Source organism: Coffea arabica, chromosome 5e (assembly GCF_036785885.1).
Source record: "Coffea arabica cultivar ET-39 chromosome 5e, Coffea Arabica ET-39 HiFi, whole genome shotgun sequence".
NCBI lineage: Eukaryota > Viridiplantae > Streptophyta > Magnoliopsida > Gentianales > Rubiaceae > Coffea > Coffea arabica.
In genome coordinates this window covers 39,022,444-39,042,662 of record NC_092318.1, presented here as the reverse complement: position 1 = coordinate 39,042,662, position 20,219 = coordinate 39,022,444, and the positions used below count along the sequence as shown (strand labels likewise).

At 34.5% G+C, this 20,219-nt stretch overlaps 1 protein-coding gene and 1 long non-coding RNA gene across 2 annotated transcripts; one reads left to right on the top strand and one right to left on the bottom strand.

Annotated features, from left to right (window-relative positions):
* Window positions 1–1,552: 1,552 nt before the first annotated feature.
* LOC113687310 (chitin elicitor receptor kinase 1-like) lies at window positions 1,553–19,528 on the top strand. Its single transcript, XM_072049671.1, has 12 exons — window positions 1,553–2,261; window positions 2,374–2,428; window positions 8,004–8,036; window positions 8,165–8,425; window positions 9,395–9,588; window positions 13,720–13,809; window positions 14,899–14,992; window positions 15,970–16,121; window positions 16,202–16,293; window positions 18,681–18,816; window positions 19,081–19,179; window positions 19,268–19,528. The coding sequence occupies exons 1-12, from the start codon at window positions 1,599–1,601 to the stop codon at window positions 19,526–19,528; spliced, it is 2,130 nt and encodes a 709-aa protein (XP_071905772.1). The 5' UTR covers window positions 1,553–1,598.
* LOC140006552 (uncharacterized) lies at window positions 4,204–7,065 on the bottom strand. Its single transcript, XR_011814219.1, has 2 exons — window positions 6,735–7,065; window positions 4,204–5,146 (listed from the first exon to the last, which is right to left on the bottom strand). It is a non-coding gene; the product is annotated as an uncharacterized lncRNA (long non-coding RNA).
* Window positions 19,529–20,219: the final 691 nt, after the last annotated feature.

Sequence of the window (20,219 nt, the reverse complement as noted above, 5' to 3'; positions counted from 1 at the left end):
TTACAAATGTATTTGTAATGCAAATAAATAATTTTTGTGCAAATAAAAACTATCCAAACACAATATGCAAAGTGAAAAATCTAGAAAGAGTGAATAGACCACTGTTGACCGAGTTGACCATATGAAAGTCAAAGCATGAGAAAAACCTTAAAACGAAAGACAGGTCAACGTACTGGAATAGATTAAACCATAGTTATTAAACCCGGCCCGGCCCAGCGGTCGAACCGGTCAAATCGGTGGACCGGTCATTGGACCGGGCCGGATTTGGAATCAGATCGTTTGTGTTAGGGGTGCACACCAATCGAGTAGCTTGAATCGAGCTCGCGAGTAGCTTGATTAGCTACTCGACGCGAGATCGATTTTGTTCGATCTCGAGTCGAGCTCGAGTAGCTCGAGTCTATGAAACGAGTCGATCTCGAGTAGTTAGGATGAGGCATTTTTAGCTCGTCGAGTAGCTCGAGTAGGGGTGCATGATCAAATCGAGCTCGAGTACTCGATCTCGAGTCGAGTACTCGACTCAATATTGAGCTCGTGTTAAGGGTGCAGGATGAAATCGAGCTCGAGGACTCGAGTACTCGAGCTCGAGCTCGAGCTCGAATGGCACGCCGAGCTAAATCGAGTCGAGTTCGAGCCTATTTATGTTACTATCGAGTCGAGTTCGATTTTTATTTCTCGAGCTCGAGCTCTGGAGGTCAGCATCGAGCTCGATCTCGAGTATGTCACTACTCGAGTTCGACTCGGCTCGATTTCACCCCTAGTTTGTGCAAAGAGACCGTTGACTTAGTCAACGACCCGGCGGTCGAACCAGATTAAACCGGAAACCCGGCCGGTTTTGTCACTAACCGAATTTTGTGGAAAAATTATATTGCTATTGTTGGAACTCGAACTTCGGACCTCTACCCCAACACTACCGCCTGCTTACCACCAAACTACTTCCATATATGTTGATATAGTAACTTTATTATGATATATAAATGTTTTTTCAATTCTATCTTTTTTTCTCTAAAACAAATTTATTTGGAATCTTTTAATAAAAATTTATTACCCTCCAAACTCTATAAGTTATAAAATAGATTCCAAAAATAACATATTACATAATTCATTTAAAGACAAATATTATTTTTAATAATTTTTTACACTTAAAATTCATAAATAAGCTAGATAATTACACTAAATATAGATAAAATTTTACACTTGAAGTTTGGTATATTAATAAATAACTTTATATTTGATTGATTCTTATATGAATTAATTATTTTATAACAAATTAAATTAAATGAGCTTTTGTTATGACATTATTTATTACAATTTATATCATATATCTTATATAAATAATTATGAAATATATTATTTAAATATATGTAGTGACCCCCGATTTAACCACTCACCCACCGGTTAAACCAATAACCCGTTGACCCACCTCCTTCGCCGGGTTCCTTCCTGGGTTGGGTTTAATAACTATGGATTAAACTAAATCAATTCAAATTGGCAAAAATCTATCACTCTCTCCTCCCTCTGCGTCCTCAAGAAGAAGCACCAGTAGCTGCAGCACCCCTCTTTCTCCAATCTCACATACTTTCAATCCAAATCCGAATTTCATGATGTTATTCTTCATCAAACCCAGAATAATTACAGCCCTTTTGCTCTTTCTCGTCGTCTCAATCTCCCTGCAAACTTGTCAGGTCAATTCCCAGTGCAGCAAAGGCTGTGACTTAGCTTTAGCCAGCTACAACGTCTGGCAAAACTTAAACCCCACCATAATCGCCCAACTTTTCAGCGTCCCAACTTCCACTCTCATCACCTGGAACCCGGTCAGCATCCCAGACGAGGATACAGTCCTTGAAGGGACGAGAGTAAACATCCCATTTCCTTGTGACTGCATCAATGGGAATTTGCTAGCTCATGTCTTCAATTGCAGTGTTTCATCGGGGGATACTTATGATATAATTGCGTCCCACTTTTACGCGAATTTAACGAGTACCACTTGGTTGCGGAGGTTTAATAGTTATCCAGAGAATAATATCCCAGATACTGGAGTTCTGAATGTTACTGTGAATTGTTCTTGCGGGAATAAGGCGATTTCCAAGGATTATGGGTTGTTCATAACTTGGCCGATAGAGGTTGGGGATACTTTGGAGTCTGTAGCTGCTGCTAATAATTTGAGTGCTGATTTGATCAGCAGGTATAATCCAACGGCAAATTTTACTGCTGGGAGTGGTCTGTTGTTCATCCCTGCAAAAGGTAAGCTTTTACAATTAGATGTTATCGAATTGGATTAATTTTATATACTCAGTCATGTGCAACATTTCTTTTTCCTGTGCAAATCCACAAATTGTTAATTTACTTGAGTGTTTAATTGTCCTTCCGTTGTAGCATCTACAAGTCATGGAAGGGAATCAAATTCAATTTCGGGCATTGTATCACATTGGCAAAACTCAATAAAACTTACTGGCTGAATAAGTTCAACTTGACTAAGAGATGGCATTGTACCAGACCCCCCCCCCTCTCCCGCCCAAAAACAAAAAAAGAAACAAAAGAAAGAAAAGGACAATCGTCAGTCTTTTATCCATATAGTTTTGAATAAATCTTTTATATACTGTTAGTGTAAACTCATTTTATACTAATGGTCAAGTATTGTATGCCAACTCATTAATGAAGGTGCGTAACTTGTTGGGTAACTAAGTTTAGCTTCTTTCATTAATGAAAAATATAAGTGTTTTTTCTTTTTTATAAGTGGGAGGTCTTGAAAGATATAAGTGTGGCTTGAACGGTAGCGCATAAAAGCCTTGGAATGGCTAATTTGGATAGGAGATTTTTTGGGATAATATTTTAAAAAATATTATAGCTTTCTTTTGATGTGATATATGTGATATAAAAAGTGATTAAAAAACGTGTTTATGATACAAGCAATAATTTTCCAAAAGTATTAAATTACACAGAAATTAATTAAATAGAGTTAATACAAACAAAAAAAATCAATAATTTAATAAAATTAGAGCTTTATCTCAACTAAAACTATGAAAACTCATGAAACTAAAGAATCAATTTTGAGAAAAACCTACAAGTCTATCCATCCATTGCCTTTGTTTTCATGCTTTTACTCGCTAAATGTATTTACTTTTTCACTTTCTGCAATCTGTTTCCACTTATCTTGCATGGTGAATTGAAGTGAAAATCACTTGTCCCAATTCAAATCTCAAAATTCATGCCTTTGTAAATCCTCGAAATTTTCTTTCTCTACATCTAATTACAAAGATGCATATCTTTCCATAGCTTGAAGAGAAAGTTTTTTTTTCCCATACATGATCCATGATTTCATGCCTCCCTAGATCCAAAAATTTTTCCCAAAATTTTCTTAGTTTACATCAGTTCCTCCATATTGATAAAAAAATCTTTTATTCTTATTTTAATTATGAAACAATCATGGTTGAGATCTATTAGTGGTTTGGATAATGCAAAAGTCAAATAGAAGCTGTAGATGCTAGAAGGTAGGAAATTAGAAGAGAAGAACAAATCTTTTGCAGAATTATTCGTGAAATATACTAGGTTTATTTTTAGAAGTAGTTTATTAAAAATAAAATGATTTTGATAAAGTTGTAAACTTTCTATAACATCTATCTAAAGTGAATTTATACTGACAGTGTATATAAGATTTATTTTATATTTTTTAGCATTATATATTTGGAAGACTAAATTAAAAAATCTTCTCACTTTATATGACTAAACTGAAGTCTTTAATTTAAATTGAGATTTTGTATTAGGGACCAAATTGATACTTTCAGAGTATTTCAAAGGACCAAATAGAAACTTTTCCTCTGAAAAAAATAGAAACTGTCGCGCCCCATTTTTTCGCGATGGAAAAAAGAAGGTGTTTATAAAAAGATGTGATTTTATTTTAAAACAAGTGACAAAGGACCTAGAATGGGACTTAAAAAAAATGCGACAATTTGGGTCCAAAATTTAGTCTAAAAGGGTTTTTTAGAAAAATAAGAGTCGCCACTTGGTATTGAGTTTTGGTGTACCAAGTCACCCAAAAATAAAGTAAAATAAAATAAAACCTTTTTGACAACTCCAGGTCTTTGAAAACAAGAGAAAATGGGTTCGGGAGTCACGGTTGAAGAAAGGGAAGGCAAAGGTTCAATTGACTCAAACCTAAGGCACCCTTTCAACCTAGTCTAAGCTAGTTGCGAGGTTTAGTCAAAATTTTCCTAATCTAACCCTTAATTTTATCATATTTGGATGTTTCCTATATGGATGCAAATCTAAATATATCGAAAGGGACAAAATGTTCATTCAAGGGGTTTAATTGAACCAATCGCATTAATTGCGAAGGCCAAAATGATTTCTTGAAAGTGTCACGAATATGCAAATGATGAAATTAAAATAAAATAAAAGAAATTAAATTATATACATATATATAAGTGATCAAAGAAAAGGAGAATGCAACATAAAGGGTACGGGAGGCAAAACTCGTGACATAATTTTCTTATACATGGATTAATAGGGTACTTAAACTAGAAAGTTATAATCACCCATTTCCCATGTTTGAAAAATAATTATCCTAACATGAACAAGCAAATGAACTAGTTTAAATGAGATGCAATTCTAAATGACATGATTAGCACCTATAGCGGGTAGGGGATAATATAATAGGGAATATCATGCAAATGAGAAAAGATCCTAAAAAATGAAAATATGCATGAAAATGTAGTGAATAGCATACAAAGATAAATCTAGCGCAAGATGACCTAAAGGGTCTAGCGTTGGACTAGTCCATTTCTAAAAGTCCTTACTAGCGTTGGACTAGCAAGTAAGCGGAGGGAGAAACCACAACTAGCGTTGGACTAGTGTGGTGACATCATGCATTAACAATTCATAGTGAAACAAATAAAGCATAAATTAAAACAAATAAACACATAAGAGCACGTAGCACATAACACGTAAACATAATATCTAGATGCCAAAATCCTAAGAAAAGCGGATAAAACACATAACACATAAGCCACATAAACACGCAACCTATCTATTACATCGGGGAGCGCCTAACTACAATCTAGAAAGGAAAAATATAATGAAATAAATCTAATTATCCTATCTATTACATTTTGAGGTATTTAAATGCCTCTCGAATCATTATAAAAATTAACTGAAACATATGTAAGAAAATTTGAATGAATATTTAAATCAAATAAATAAAGCATATAAAGATATATAAACACATAGGAACACATAGGAGCACATAAGAACACGTAATTGACATTGAAATAATAAAATAGGAGTACCTCCCGTTTGAAGTGGTGACTAAATGGAGTCAAATTGTCCTAATTATACTCACAATGAACAAAAGGATCATGGCACCAATTTAATTGAAAAAGAAAATAATAATACAAGCACTAAATTCGCACTAATATGTCAGACGTAAAGAAATTTAAGCAAATCTAAAAATTACAAGTTAAGTATATTCAAAAGTAGCATAATTAGCTATTAAAGAAAAGAAACAATCATAATAAAGAGAGTCAAAATTCATCAGGGACTGAATTGCAAAAATTGAAAAACTGTTGGGGACAGAAATTATATTTTCCAAAGTTCAGGGGTCACAATTAAATGAAAGATAAAATTCAAGGACCAAAATGCAATTAAATTAAGGACCTTAGTGAAATAAATTTAAAATGTTCTGGGCCGAAGTGAAACTACTCCAAAGGTCAGGGGCTAAAGTGAAAATTTCGGTTTCTGATTTGGGCAAGGAAAGGCCATCGGGCCATCATTTTATTTCTTTGGGCCGAACACTGCCTAAGCCCAGCTAAAAGTCCAAGCCAAACGAGCAGGCTAGCCCATCTTTTTATCACTCAAGCCCAACAAAAACAATGCATGGGCTCTAACCTTCTAACCCAACCGAAACCCAAAAAAATAAAACAAAACCCATTTCCAAAACCCAACCAAAATTAACTCTTGGCCCATCAGAAGAAAAACATTAGCCCAATTTCTTTTCTTTTTTCTTCTTTCTTTCTTTCCTTTCTTTTCTTCCTTCCCCAATCGTTTCTTCTTCTTCTTGTTCGGCCAGCTGAAGCTTCTTCAGCTAGTGGCCATGGAGGCTGCCGGTGGCGCCGCCGCCGCCGGTGACCTCTCCGGCCACCAAAAATCCTCAAAATACACCTCCCCACTCCATTTTTCGCGTAGATTCCATTTTCGGAGTTAGTTTTTACAAAAGATGACCCAAAAGTGGTCAAAATGCCAAGAAATCAGTTCAGTTTTTATTTTTTTTAACCCCTTAAACCTTCACCAAAAATCATGAAAATTATACTACAACACTCTTACAACTTCTACAATACAACTATGATTTTTTATTTGACAAGAAACAACATAAAAAGGCTAAATTAAAGCAAAAACAGCCCCTAAATGAAGAAAAATACTTCCATGCCTTTAAAGCTCAAAACTCCAAAATATTTAGATATCCCAACATTTTCAGATCTTTGCTAGTTAATGGTCACCCATTTTGACAACAACATGCACAATATTCAGCTTTTTAATCCGTTTTTCCATTTCGGCATTTTATCAAGCATTTAACATGCATTCACAGGCCCATTTCTTTTCCCTTAATGTCATTCGTGGATTACTCCAAAATTTCAACAAACACCAGCAGCAACAACAAGAAAACAGCAGGAACAACCAATAATACATGAATTCAACATGATAAATAGAAAAGATGGGAAATAGTTCAATGGAAGTGTTAATACCTCTTATGACCTTAGTTAAAATTTTGATGAAATTCCAATCTCCTCACGCCCGATTGCTTGCCTTCTTGTGTTTGATTCTGTGTGTGTATATTGGGAGAGGGAAGGGAGCCGGAAGGAGCTTTTTTTTTTCTTTCTTCTGTTTTGTCAGGGAGAGAGCCGAGAGATGTACATTGGGAGAGAAAAAGAGGAGCTTGTGTGTGTGTTTGGTCCAAATGATTATTTTTTTTACCAAATGACAAGAAAGTTGAGTGTAGGAATGGGTTAAGTGTATTTTGTGGGGAAAATGATGAAAATGTGTAAGTTTAGTAATAATTTGATTTTGACTTCATTTTTTATTTTTTTTTTATTTTTATTTATTTATTTTTTTTAGTTTTATTTTTGTTGTTGTTTTGTCTTCTTTTTTTTTTAAACAAACCTGCAAAATTGAGAAAAATGCACATTAAAATGCTAAAAAATAAATAATTTATTAAATAGAAAATTTTGAGAAAATATTAAAAATCGACAGAAATTTGGTGTCTACAGAAACTTTTCCAATTTCACTCAATTAAATTGAGATTTTGGAGTTCAAAGGACTAATTGAAATTTACCAATGGCCAAACTGGGCTAGTTGACTTTATTTTATAGTCATATTATCTGGGTCCCAGACTTTTATTACTATAGGACAGAGCACCCGGTTTCTAGTTTGTGAATGTTCTATTTAATACCACATGTGAATGTTTGTTGTGTTGTCTAGTTTCTAAAGGTTGAAAATGACTTTACCGTAAAAATGTTAGAAACTACTACACCACACCATTTTGTAGAATTTAGTTTTACCGCATGCATGAATAAATATGTATCACAGATCCTGGTGCCAATGATGTGGAGGTTTAATAGAATGATGACAAATCTTAACAGGGGATATTTCAAGGGGAAAATGTTAACATTTCAGTGTACAAGTCATTGTGACTGGTATGTGAGATGATACGCATAAAGTCTACAAGGCAATTGATAGAATTACTATCTGATAATTCTATGATGTTTGATGTGCTAATATGAGATAGCCCATTATCTATTGAATACACATGGATCATAGAATATATTTTGTACTTTGTTTAGTTTATATGTAAATGAATAGGTCTGCTGCATTTCAATGCGTTAGACTTTTAGTACCATCTCAAATCATACTACCATATATTCTTGTTTGTCACTTGAAGAGTTGTAGCTGTAGTTCAATTCGTAATTTTACGGTGACTTCAAAATGTGCTACCTAAACATTCAACTGTTATGCAGATCTAAGTGGAAACTATCGGCTTCTGCGTCAAGGTAGCATTGAGGTTTTTGAACTAAACTTCAATATGTATATTTCCAAATATTTATCATGTTAAAATCAATTATAATTCCGAACACTTATTTTGTTAATTCAATATATTATTCCATATTATGCTGCACAGGTGGTTCAATCTTCTCATATTGGTTCATTTTACCTTTATTGATTTCCAATTACCGCATGTACTTGAGGATTGACGTTGGAATTTTTGACATCCTGGGTTTTGCTACCTTAGGATCAGGATTGTCAGGTGGAGCTATATCTGGGATATCTCTTGCAGTAGTTGGAGTGTTTTTTTTTGCAGCTTGCGGGTATCTTCTTGTTTACAGAAAGAGGAAGGCAGAGAAAATATCACTTAAAGATCAATTTGAGCAACCTGCTTCTGGTCTCTCTCTCTCTCTCTCTCTCTAAGTTTAATATAGTATCTAAGCTTTAATCTGCAAATTTAAGATGCCTTTTGAAATTATTGATGTACTTGTTACTGATTCTAATAGCAGAAGTGCTATGGTAATCGAAAAGTTGAGAAATGAGAAACTGGTTGCATAAGAAGGGCAAATACCTTGAAGATTATTTCATTCAAATTTTATTTTTGACTTGGAACTAATGGTGTAAGATAAAATCAATTAAGAACTGTTGGGCATGTTATGAAAGAATGAGCTGGTAAGCTTGAATTCTCCATTTATTTATAGAGCATTTCTTTTTCTTTCGTATTAAATCTTATGATTCACTTAATATTATCATTTTTAGACCACTCTGCTGCATAGGTTTCTTTCTGCAAAATGATGACAAACTTATTCCGTCAAACTATCTCAAGTAGAAAAAAATTACTGTTTCGGGTTTCTGTAATTTAATATGCTTGAGCCAGAAGTCATTTTAGCCAAACTGTGGAGCTTGCAAACGTGATGGAATTTCGTAGTCTGCACACACAGACCTTGCATGGATGTTGTGTAATTTTTTGCAGATTTTATTTCTTTTTTGCCATTTGCATGTCACGATCCTAGTTTGAATGTGGCCAGACAGTTTTGGCAACTGTTATCTGATGCAAGTGACATCTAATTTTCTTTTTGTGGGGAGTATGATAGAGCATAATTATCTGTTATATTCCCATGATAAGATATTCATTCTTCTGCACTAGTGTCAATATTCTTTTACATTTGCTACACAAAATTGGAGAGCATGTATTTCATATTATTTAAATTCAACAGAGTGAGACGTGTACGCTTACTGAATTATGTTCACTAATTCAGAAGCATTTGCGTATTTTAAGTGTTTCTTTCCAGTACAGTATTCCCTCTATGCTGAATGTATGACTCCATTGATCCTCTTCTTCTCTTCATTGGTTGAAACCCTGAAGATAATGCAGCTAAAGCTCCAGAGTCTGTTAATGATGCTAAAAGGGATTCTCCAGGCCTTGGTGGAGTAGTTGTTGAGAGATCTTTTGAGTTCTCGTATGAAGAGCTTGCAATAGCTACTAAAGGTTTCAGTTTGGCTAATAAGATAGGCGAAGGCGGCTTTGGCTCTGTTTATTATGCTGAGCTTGGGGGCGAGGTTTGTTGATCTCTTTCTCTATACAGCAGCATAAGGAAAGATGAAATTGCTTGCACACATTCTTGTTCTTTCTTAGTTAAGTTCCTTGGTTACTGAATCAGAGTAAGATTTTTCACTTGCTCTTGAATGTAAGCTGTATGGGAATGAGCCACCTTGAATTTGGCAAATGATGGGTGGACAGGTTCCCTTGAAGCTCCCCTGGAGGATAATCTGGTCATGTTCATTTGATTTCCCCATAAAAGCAAGTTGATTATATCAAAATAAAAAAAAAAGGGTAGAGTATGAAATCAGATCTTCTTTTCGCACCAGTTTGCTTTTTTATTTTTTTGCAATTTATTTTTCTTTGCCTTCAAATTTTTGTTATCATGCACATAGGACAGTAGAAGTCAGACCCATGCAAACCACTCTATCTCTAAAAGAGACTTATGGTGGAGCTTTTGATTCCTTAACATGAAATTTTGTTTATTTAAAGAATTCAGGATTTCTTTCTCATACATATCTGTTTACTAGAAGACAGGCTGAGATCCTATCTCCTTGACCTCCAACTGAAAGGGCTAGCTTCTTTTCTATCAGCCACATCATGCTGAATTTAGTGATGCCTTATTTCCCTAAAATTCACGCCCACAGCCCTAGTTGTTACAATATTTCTTTTGTTCTTTATTCATGAAATAGCACTCAGTTCATATCTTCTAGTTTGACAATTGACAAGCTTTAAAGAAAGGTCGTGTGGTAGTGATCAGTGAGCAGCTAGTTTCAACAATATGGAGGTTGAACTCCTTAACTATGTAAGGTCAATGATGATCAGTGACAATTTCTAACATGGAATCAGCATTTGCTAGCAGATGCCTTATGAGTTGCCCTATCCACCATTAGCATAAATAATTAGGGGTAAAACACCTTTGTGTCCCTTGGTTTTCCTGTTAGTTTTAAGCCTTTCAAGATTGGAAAACACCACATAATAGCTGCTTGATTTTTGTCTCAACATTCAACGAAGGGCAAACACTTGATTACAATCTCTCTCTCTCTCTCTCTCTTTATTTTTTCCATTTTCTCAATCTTCTCTAAATAGTTGCCGGTAGGAAAGGTGGGAAAAATGGAACGAGAACAGTAGTTGAGTAGCTAGATGGAAGGAGGCCTAGGATGGCGTGGAGTTGAGATGTGGGGAAGTGGGCTTTGGGCAGATGGAGGGGAGTGGGGAAAGTGGTGCTTGGTGATATGGTTCCAGCCACATGCAGGTGGATGTGGAATAGTGATCTGTTGAAGGCAGGAGATTAGTGTGGGAATGGAGTTCACCAGGCTTTGGGTTGTTTTTATTTGTGACACTTTCATAGGTTGGTTTGATAAAATTGAATCTGAATTCTGAAGTCTAAATTCTGAAATCTGAATACTGAAACAATTAATTTGCTAAATTTTAATCACTGAAAAAAATATATGAATGTCTGAATTTTAATACTAATCTTATTTATACTATTTGATAAATATTTATAACTGAATGATTAATAAGTTTAATTTGACAATTTTTCCCTTATATCTTTTCATTCAAAAAAGAAATAGAACCTATGATTTAATTAGTTTAAAATTGTTAGGTATGAAAATGATAATATTTATTTTTAAATCAAATTAATATAAAAGATCAAATATATTATATGAGGAGTATGGAGAAGATGTGAAAATCATTAAAAAAGAGAAACAAAAAATCGTTAGATAGAGAATATCAGGTTGTTTAATTAAATAAGAATTTTGAACATAATTAACAAACAAGGGTAGATTTGATAGATAATATAAGGTAGTTAAAGTAATTCTATTGATTGTTATCAGAATTATGCATTCAGTTAGGATTTTTGTGCTGAAAAAAATAGCACTGCTTAACAAGTTCAGCGGATGGATTTTCATTTATCAAACACACAAAACATCTGAATGCCTGAAAAGGTTCAATTTTAGCACTTTTTTATGTTATCAAACAGACCCCTAGTATGCTGTTTATTCAGTTCTACAGAGTTGGGGATGGCATTAGGGGAGCAACTAGATTTTTTTTCCTTGGAATCGGACAATTGGTAGGGAGTAGGGGAGGTAGTAGGCGGACCACGTAAGGTGGAGGAGAGCATGCCATTAATAGGTATGATCCGTAAAGCAAAGACAAATGGCACGAATAGTTTTCAGTAACAACCGTTCTGAACAATATAACATTTTTTTAATAAGGTGTAATTCTACGTGAATTACTTGTAAAATTTAACAATAGAGGCACAATTATTACATATGGGATCCACATAAATAATAACAAAATATCACACCTCAATTGTAAGTAGGCATATCAATGGGTCGGGTCTTATCCAAATCCAATCCAGACCCACAAATCTAATCCAGACCCAATATATTTGGGTAGGGTTTGGATTTAATTTCTCAAATCCAGACCCTACCCAGACCCAGACCTGATGAGAGAGTCGTGGGTGTGGGTAGGGTCTGGTTTTCTAGAATCGATATCCAAATCCAGACCCATATATATTTAATTAAATAATATATATTAGAAAATTTATAAAATAATATAATATTTTATGGCTATTGGATCAAATACAGTAAGATTTTATGGCATTCAGAATCTGCAATTAATGTTGCTGGTTGGACGATTAATGAGACTCGTGCCAAATTGTTTCTAGATGTTGTTGAAACATTAGTGACTACTGATGATTGGATTGAATGAAAGAAAAAATGAGTAAGTGTTTATAAATCTTCTTATGCTATTATTTATTCACCATCGGTCTTAATCAAAAGATTTTTATCTCATTCACTATTTTAGTGTTGGATTGCGAGACATCTGCCACCATTGAGGTTTAAATAAGCAAAAGAGGTACAAAATTACATTTTTTCAATAAAACTAAATATTTATATATGTTATGGTTGTTTTCTTTTTTAAAAACTAATCCTAGCTATCATTGTAATTGATACAGACTTTTTCAAGAAAAGGAGAAAAGGTAAAGGCAAATAAATGAAATATTGTGGATGCAGTTGAATCTTTAAAAATATATAGAAGTAGTCAATAATAATTCTTTCTTTGAGTTCAAAATATTGCATTCAATTTGTTGAATGTTAATTTTATTAGTTGAAAACAAAAATTGGATGATATTTCTATTATTTATGAACTCTATATATTTTTAATATATTTTTACTTTAGTATTTTCAAAAAATACCCATGGATACCCATTGGATACCCAGATCCGTAAGGGTCTGGGTATGGATTTACTTTTTTAGAACCAAAAGGGTCTGGATTTGGGTCTGGGTCTAACTAAATTAAATGGGTCTGGATCTGGATCAAAGGGATCTAACCCAGATCCTACCCATTGACATGCCTAGTTGTAAGGATGTATAAGACGTTTACATAGAGTTATAAAACGTTCAAAAAATATTACATTGTTCAGGAACGATTAATAGATCAACCATCCCTGCCCTGTTCCTGCAAAGCAATACAAATTATTATTTTTCTTTTTTTTGCTTTTTTGTTTTATGTCTCCAATGTTTATAGAAGAATAAGCATGCAAGACGCATTACACGATTTTCTTGTCTTTTAAAAGTGGCCCAATAGATACATTAGCTGAGCCTTAAGATAGGTTATGGGCTATATGGTGTTTTACCTCAAGTCATCCTAGATTGGCCGTGAGTAGTTGCTGACAAGATATTCTGTTGTAACATGGTAGCTGATTATGACGCTTTTTGACTGCCTAATTTTTGCATACATATATGTACTGCAACATGTAAAGAAAGAATGTTAAACTGGTAATATGAGCACCATGAAATTCTACTTCAGGACTAAACTTTTTTTTTTTTTTTTCAAGATTGATGCGAACAAGGATCCATGTCTTTTTGTTCATACTTGAGTAGCTTCGTCATGTTATTTAGAGAATTCTCGAATTATATCGAACATGTCTCTGAATTACTGAATTCCTACGCTTTTTCTAGCATTTTATTGTCAGTGGTACACAATTTAACATCTCATATATACCTATTATGGTAACCCTTGCCTTATTTTTGTCCATTGTTGTACATGTGCCAAAACAAAGTTGGTTTTATTTCTTATTTTAGGTTTCTTTATGATAACTGCATGTATTATATTTTTCCTAACACCCAACTCTGGTGCAGAAAGCGGCAATCAAGAAAATGGACTTGAAAGCAAAAAGAGAATTTGTTGCTGAACTTAGGGTTTTAACACATGTACATCATCAGAACCTGGTAATAAACAATCTTATGCTTCTTGGATGTGTTTTACTTAGCTGTTGATTTTCTTATTTGTACGTGCAGAAATTATATCACTTTCACTCATGTAGTATTTATTTTAAGGGCAAATTACTACTTACCCCCCTATAGTTTAGTGCTTTATTGCATAACCCTCCTATAGTTTTAAAAGCTATACATAACCCCTCATAGTCTGGATTAAAGTGGCAAAGTGACAGAATTTGCAATCCATAACGGAGTCAACTAAGTTATCAAAAATATCCCTATATAAAGTTAAAAATTATTTATTAACCACAGGGGAGTTATGTATATATATTGAAAATCATAAAGCGGTTATATGTTAAGGCACTAAAGTATAAGGGGATTATATGGTAAAATATAAAATCATATGGGGTTAGAGTGTCATGCATATTACGTTTGTATGCATAAAACTTCATTTTAGTTTTTAAACAATGGTAATTTTGACATTTTCATAGATTCCATTACAGATAATCATTTCCGCCATTTTAACACTTTTATTCAAATTATGAGGGGGTTATATATAATTTTTAAAACTAGAGAGGGTTTATATGAACATTAGCTATACCACAAGGGGATAAAATGTAATTTGCTCTTATCTTAACATCCCGTCTACTCTCGATTTGAAAGATTTCAATACCATATGTTTTCTCCACTTCAGCATTTTGCATAGACTCTGTATTGAAACGCATGCATCTAACGGATTTCTTTTCCATCATGAGCTTTAATGAAGAAGGCAAACAATTCTCTGCAAATTCAGCTATCCGCTTATTTTCTCTTAATAAATCATAAGCACTAGAAGTAGTGCTATGGACTTTCCAAGAGTTTTGTGTATTTTCCTAGTCACAATTAGCTCATTCTAACTAGGAAAATACGCACGACTGTTGGTTTAAATGTTTGCTAAATTATACAGCAGTGATTCTGTTGCTTATGATTGATATAAACACACAGCACGATTGTTGTAAGGCCATATCTTAGACATGTGTTATTTTTTATTTGTCTTTTCAATATAAGCTGATAGTATTGGTGCTTTTGGCATTTGATACTAATCATTTGTGAGAAAAACAGGTGCGCTTAATTGGATATTGTGTGAAGGGTTCCCTTTTTCTTGTATATGAGTACATTGACAATGGAAACTTGAGCCAGCATCTTCGAGGATCAGGTAAGCTAGCAATTCGTATTTGAAGTCATGATCATTGTTTAAAGATAATTGCCACCATTCTAGCTAATTCTGACACGTTGTTTGTTATGCAAGAATTCCCACGGACTTGTAGGCTGCATGGTTGGATCTGTGTTTCTCGTATTTTCATACTTGCACTATTTTTCTATGGAGTAGCAAAACCCCAAGGCAGGCCTTTGCAAAGCTGGATCTATCGCAAGTGCATGAGTCTTGAAAAGTTTCTGATTGAAGGGAGAAGAAGGGGGAAGGGAATGGGCAGGGGCTAGGTGGGAATGCATCATTTCCTATGACAAAAAGTCTGTCATATTTACAAATTTTTCCTTAATGTTTTGTCATTTTATTTCATCTGTAAACATCCATGCATTTTTTTAGGTCATTCACTATACGTGAATATCATAAAATAAACTGTACGTCACATTAGAGTTACAATCATAATCTGCCTTTATTCACATTGCCGCATTTCATTGTGGTTGATGCATTCTTTATGAGCTGTATTTGTACTCAAATTAGTACCTACATCTTAAGATAGAAGTAAGATGTTTTAGGTGTTTAGTGTTTCTTACTGACAAAATCACCTTTTTTTTTCATACTGTGGCTATATAAGTAAAGTTTGGCAGGAGCAGAATATGTCAATTAGATAACAAAAGTGTATTTGGTATGGTGCCAAATGTTAATTGTCAATACATGGCACAACCTAATAAACATAAGAAATTAAACGAGTTTCAAAATCAAGGGACCAGTAATGTCAATCTATAGTTATTATTCTACATCTTTATAAACTCATTCAGTTCCTTTTACCCGTCCATCTTGTTACTCACAATTTTTGGAATACATCATCAGTTTTTTTTTTATTTTTCTAGCGTTCCTTATTGGAATCACAGGTTTGAAGCATGGTTGTGTAGAGATAGTAATTCTTCTTAGCAGTGTGAGTGTTTCTTAAGATATCTGGATTGTTCTAGGGTGCGACACACTGTCGTGGTCCAGCAGGGTGCAGATTGCAGTGGATTCAGCAAGAGGTCTTGAGTACATTCATGAGCATACTATTCCTGCCTACATCCACCGTGACATTAAATCAGCAAACATTTTGATAGATAAAGATTTTCGTGCCAAGGTAGTGTCACCTGGTCCTAGTTCTATGATGAATCATGTAAAGAATCTCCAAATTTATGGCTTAAATTGTTTGTTTTGCAGGTTGCAGATTTTGGTTTAGCAAAATTGGCTGAGGTCGGAGGTTCATCTTTGCAATCACATCTTGTGGGTACATTTGGCTACATGGCACCAGAGTAAGTTTTGATTAGTTAATTTAGTACTACTGTTAACGTAACTGTGTCATTGCTATGTCAATATTAGGTTTTGCAAAGAATTTGTAGTGAAATCTGTTACTTAAATGCTTGCAGATAATTCCTTTTTCAAGTTGAAATTCCTTGATCCTCAATTTCTAGATAATTTTAACTAAGTTTGGCGTATATTATGCTACATTGCAAATTGAACATATTTTACCCTGTTAAATCTATCTCTGGTGTTTCCTTATCTTATGAGTTCCCTTCCTAAGAAGAGTCCGAATTTCAAAGCCCATAGTGAAAAAATTGTAACTGGTTTTCTGTCCATGGCTTCTCTTGTTTGTTCAACTCTTCCCGGGAATTTCCAGTGCTAAGGAGCTGTGTATTCAAAATTCGAGGAGAATGAGAAAGTTTTGACTTCTTTCTTTGTGTTAGTCACTCCCCAAAATCTAGTATCGTTTCAAGGTTTTGTCAGCTCTCGGAGGTGTGCAAATGTATTCCTTTCGCCCCACTATTTAGGCCTTCCTTGTTCTTTCCTGATGTGAAGGAAGAGAACAAGGCTTGGCTTAAAAAATATACTAGGGAGAATTTTTATAAGCTAGTCGGATGAAGACAGTAAAGTAGTTCTTCTTACATAGTCTCAAACATACAAGTTAATCACGTGCCATCACATCTGAAGTACTGTGACCTCGTTCCTAGAACTGTCTCTGGGATTATGCAGTAGTTCTTCTTGAACTTAAATTTGAAATTGATTTTCAAACCTTGAAATTGGATAGGAGCAGAATTTGTTGGATTTGAATTAGCATGATTTAGTAACAACTAGTTACTAATTGATTAATGATAAGCACTATTGTCAAACAATAAAGAGATATTTGCTACTATCACAATATGAAAATCATGCCAATTAACTCCCAACTACTATTGAGAACACAGAAATATGAAGTCCACTATGTGCTCTAATTCTGACTCTTGTGGTGTCCCAATTGCTGGCCAGCATGAACAGTTGCCCAAAACCCACTTTGTGCAATATAAAACTTTTTGCTGTAACTTGTTCCTCATTTCATCCTTCAAATTAGCTTTAAATACAGTATTCCTCTTCTGAGGACCTTCAAGAACTTCATTTTGATAAACAGCTCAAGGAGTTCCTGCACATAACCATTCACAGACGTGTTTCCTTGCTTCAAATAAAGCATCAATTAAAAGTCTAGCAGGACTGCAATCTATATGTCTAGGATTATAGAATCTGCCTTTAGAAACTTCGTGAAGTAAATAGTTTTGATTCCAGAATGATATAGTAGTAAAAGTAAGGAACCATTCCTTAGGACAATTGTTATCAGTCAAAACCTGACAACTGACGTTATCTTTGCAAAACATCACAATTAGCTCCATGTCTGCCACTAGTTGATTATACTTGATGACATGAACTAGTTTCCTATGTTAAATCACCAAGGCACATAAATAAAAACAAACTTCTCCATTATTGTCTAACTAGAAGAGTCCTAGTCCTTCAAGTAAATGTGCTAAAAATACTTGAAGTAGGAAACTGGTTAAGTGTCTACTCGGGACTTGGCATAGATGTTAAGTTTAAATAGCTTGGGCCTGATCTGATAGATAATTTGTTGGGGTTTGAAATTCTCAATTAAACTCATTCGTCAAGCTGGAGAAATTTTTGGCACAAAAGTGTCCTTTTCTTTGGGTTGGTCCCTTGCTGCTTGTGCCTTTAGTTTCCAAGACCGGAATTGACTTGGTTTGGAGGACTGTAATAAAATAAAAAAAAACTCGTTCTTATTAATGCCATAACAAAAGAATCTTGAAATTCATATGTTCTCTCCTTATGATGCTCTAGACAGGCAGCCCTCGGATCCACTTTTTCGAGTTATGGACACTTAAGGCGAAGTGTATGCAATGTTCGATTATGTGCAGAACATAAGTCTCTGTTTTGGGCTCATACATTTTGCTTTTATTCAGGAGAAGTAATTAAAAGTATGGCTTGGTAGCAGCAAAACTTTTTTGTGTATTTTCTTTTTAATGGATTTATTATAACTATTACTTGCTAATTGTCGATATGAAAATGATGCCATATCAGATTCAAGCCATATTTAATTTGTTAGGCATCAAAAGTGAAAGGGTTCCAGCTTCCTTGTATAGATTTTTTAATATGTCAAGATACAACTATTGCACCAGTCCTGCCACTCTGATCTTTGCATTTTTAATACCTCTATTGGCTATTGGATTCTCTATGATGCTTTTCACGTAGAGAAACAATAAGTCCCCCCTTTTTTTGTTCTCTCTAGAGCAAGCCAGTCACTTTTCATGGATGGAATTCTTGCTGGTTTTATCTGATTTACATGGCATGAAGCAATAACAACCTTCATTCTACTTTTGTGCAGGTATGCCAATTGTGGTACTGTTTCTCCTAAAGTTGATGTCTATGCCTTTGGTGTTATGCTTTATGAACTAATTTCAGCTAAGGCAGCTGTAGTTGATGGAGGCTCTACTACTGATACTAAGGGCCTTGTTGGTTTGGTAAGTTTATATGCATAAGGAGGCAAATTTGATTGCTATATGCACTAAAGTTGGATATTAAAAAAAAAAGAAGAAAGATTCTATGTTAAACTATATAAAACTCTTCATACCGACCTCCTTGACTTGAGAGCTTTCCATATTTGTATCCGTAAACTCTTCAGAAATACGGATAGCTCCCAAGACTTTAAATTTACTTGGTGGCTGTTTGTTGGCTTGTAAATTTCAGTTTCTGAGGACCTAATAATTTTGTTGCTCATATGACAGTTTGAACAAGTTCCCATAATACCGGATTCAAATGATGATCTTCGCAAACTGGTTGACCCGAGACTTGGGGATAATTACCCAATCGAATCAGTCAGCAAGGTAAAAATTAGTACATGACGACTTGAGCACTTGTCCTCTTGCAACTGTGTCTTTAGTTTCTTAAAGAAAACAATTCGGTTGATTGCAGATGTTTCAGCTAGCCAAACTTTGCACACATAAAAAACCTGAATCAAGGCCGAGCATGAGATCTGTTATCGTTGCATTAATGGCATTATCATCCCCCAAAAAGGATTCTAAGATTTTTGTTCCTCATTTAGAAACTGAGATCTTGAAATACGAGTATTCCATGATCAAGTCTATGGAAACTGAAGTTCTGGGATCTGAGACTTTTACAGTTACATCTGTGGAATCTGAGGCTTATACAATAGAAGAAGGAATTGAGGATTAAATGGTAGTTGACGTGAACGAGATATGTGGCTGCTCAAATTTATTTTTTCATGAAGAAGAAAAATTTTTGAAGTGAAACGAATGACCTACGTTGGTAAAACAATTGCAAAACAATCCTCACCGGGTCTTGCAACTAATGTCTACAAGATAAGAGGTGAGAATGTGCAATCACAATATCAAACTCACATTCATTCATGCCCGCCCTCCGGGGTTTGGTCTGGTGGTTGAGATTGCTGAAGATGGAGCCTTGGGTCCTGGTTCGATCCTTGCTGCCAGCAAGTTGTGGAGGGTGGAGAATAGTCTGCGGGGTCCACTCCCTGCGGGACACCCCTTAAAAAAAAAACCATTCAGTGTTAAAGATGGTTTCAAATGAATACTTTAACATAAAATTTTGGTGCCCATATGGGATTTTTTTTTTTGGGTGCCTATAGGGGATTTAAACTCAATCTCTTTTGACTTTACAAATCCAAGAAAAAATAAATGGCATGGTATTGTCCCTCGAATAAGGGTTAAGTAACAACTAGGAGATGTATAATAATGCAGCAAATCTGAATAAGTTTTGGGAGCAACATCAAATAACTTACTCAGATCATTTTTTTTTTTTACCCTTTGATCCCCAGATAATGTGTTGAATAGTTCTGATGTATTACTATCGAACTTTATGATATATGCTAAAATTTTTTGTTTTTAAC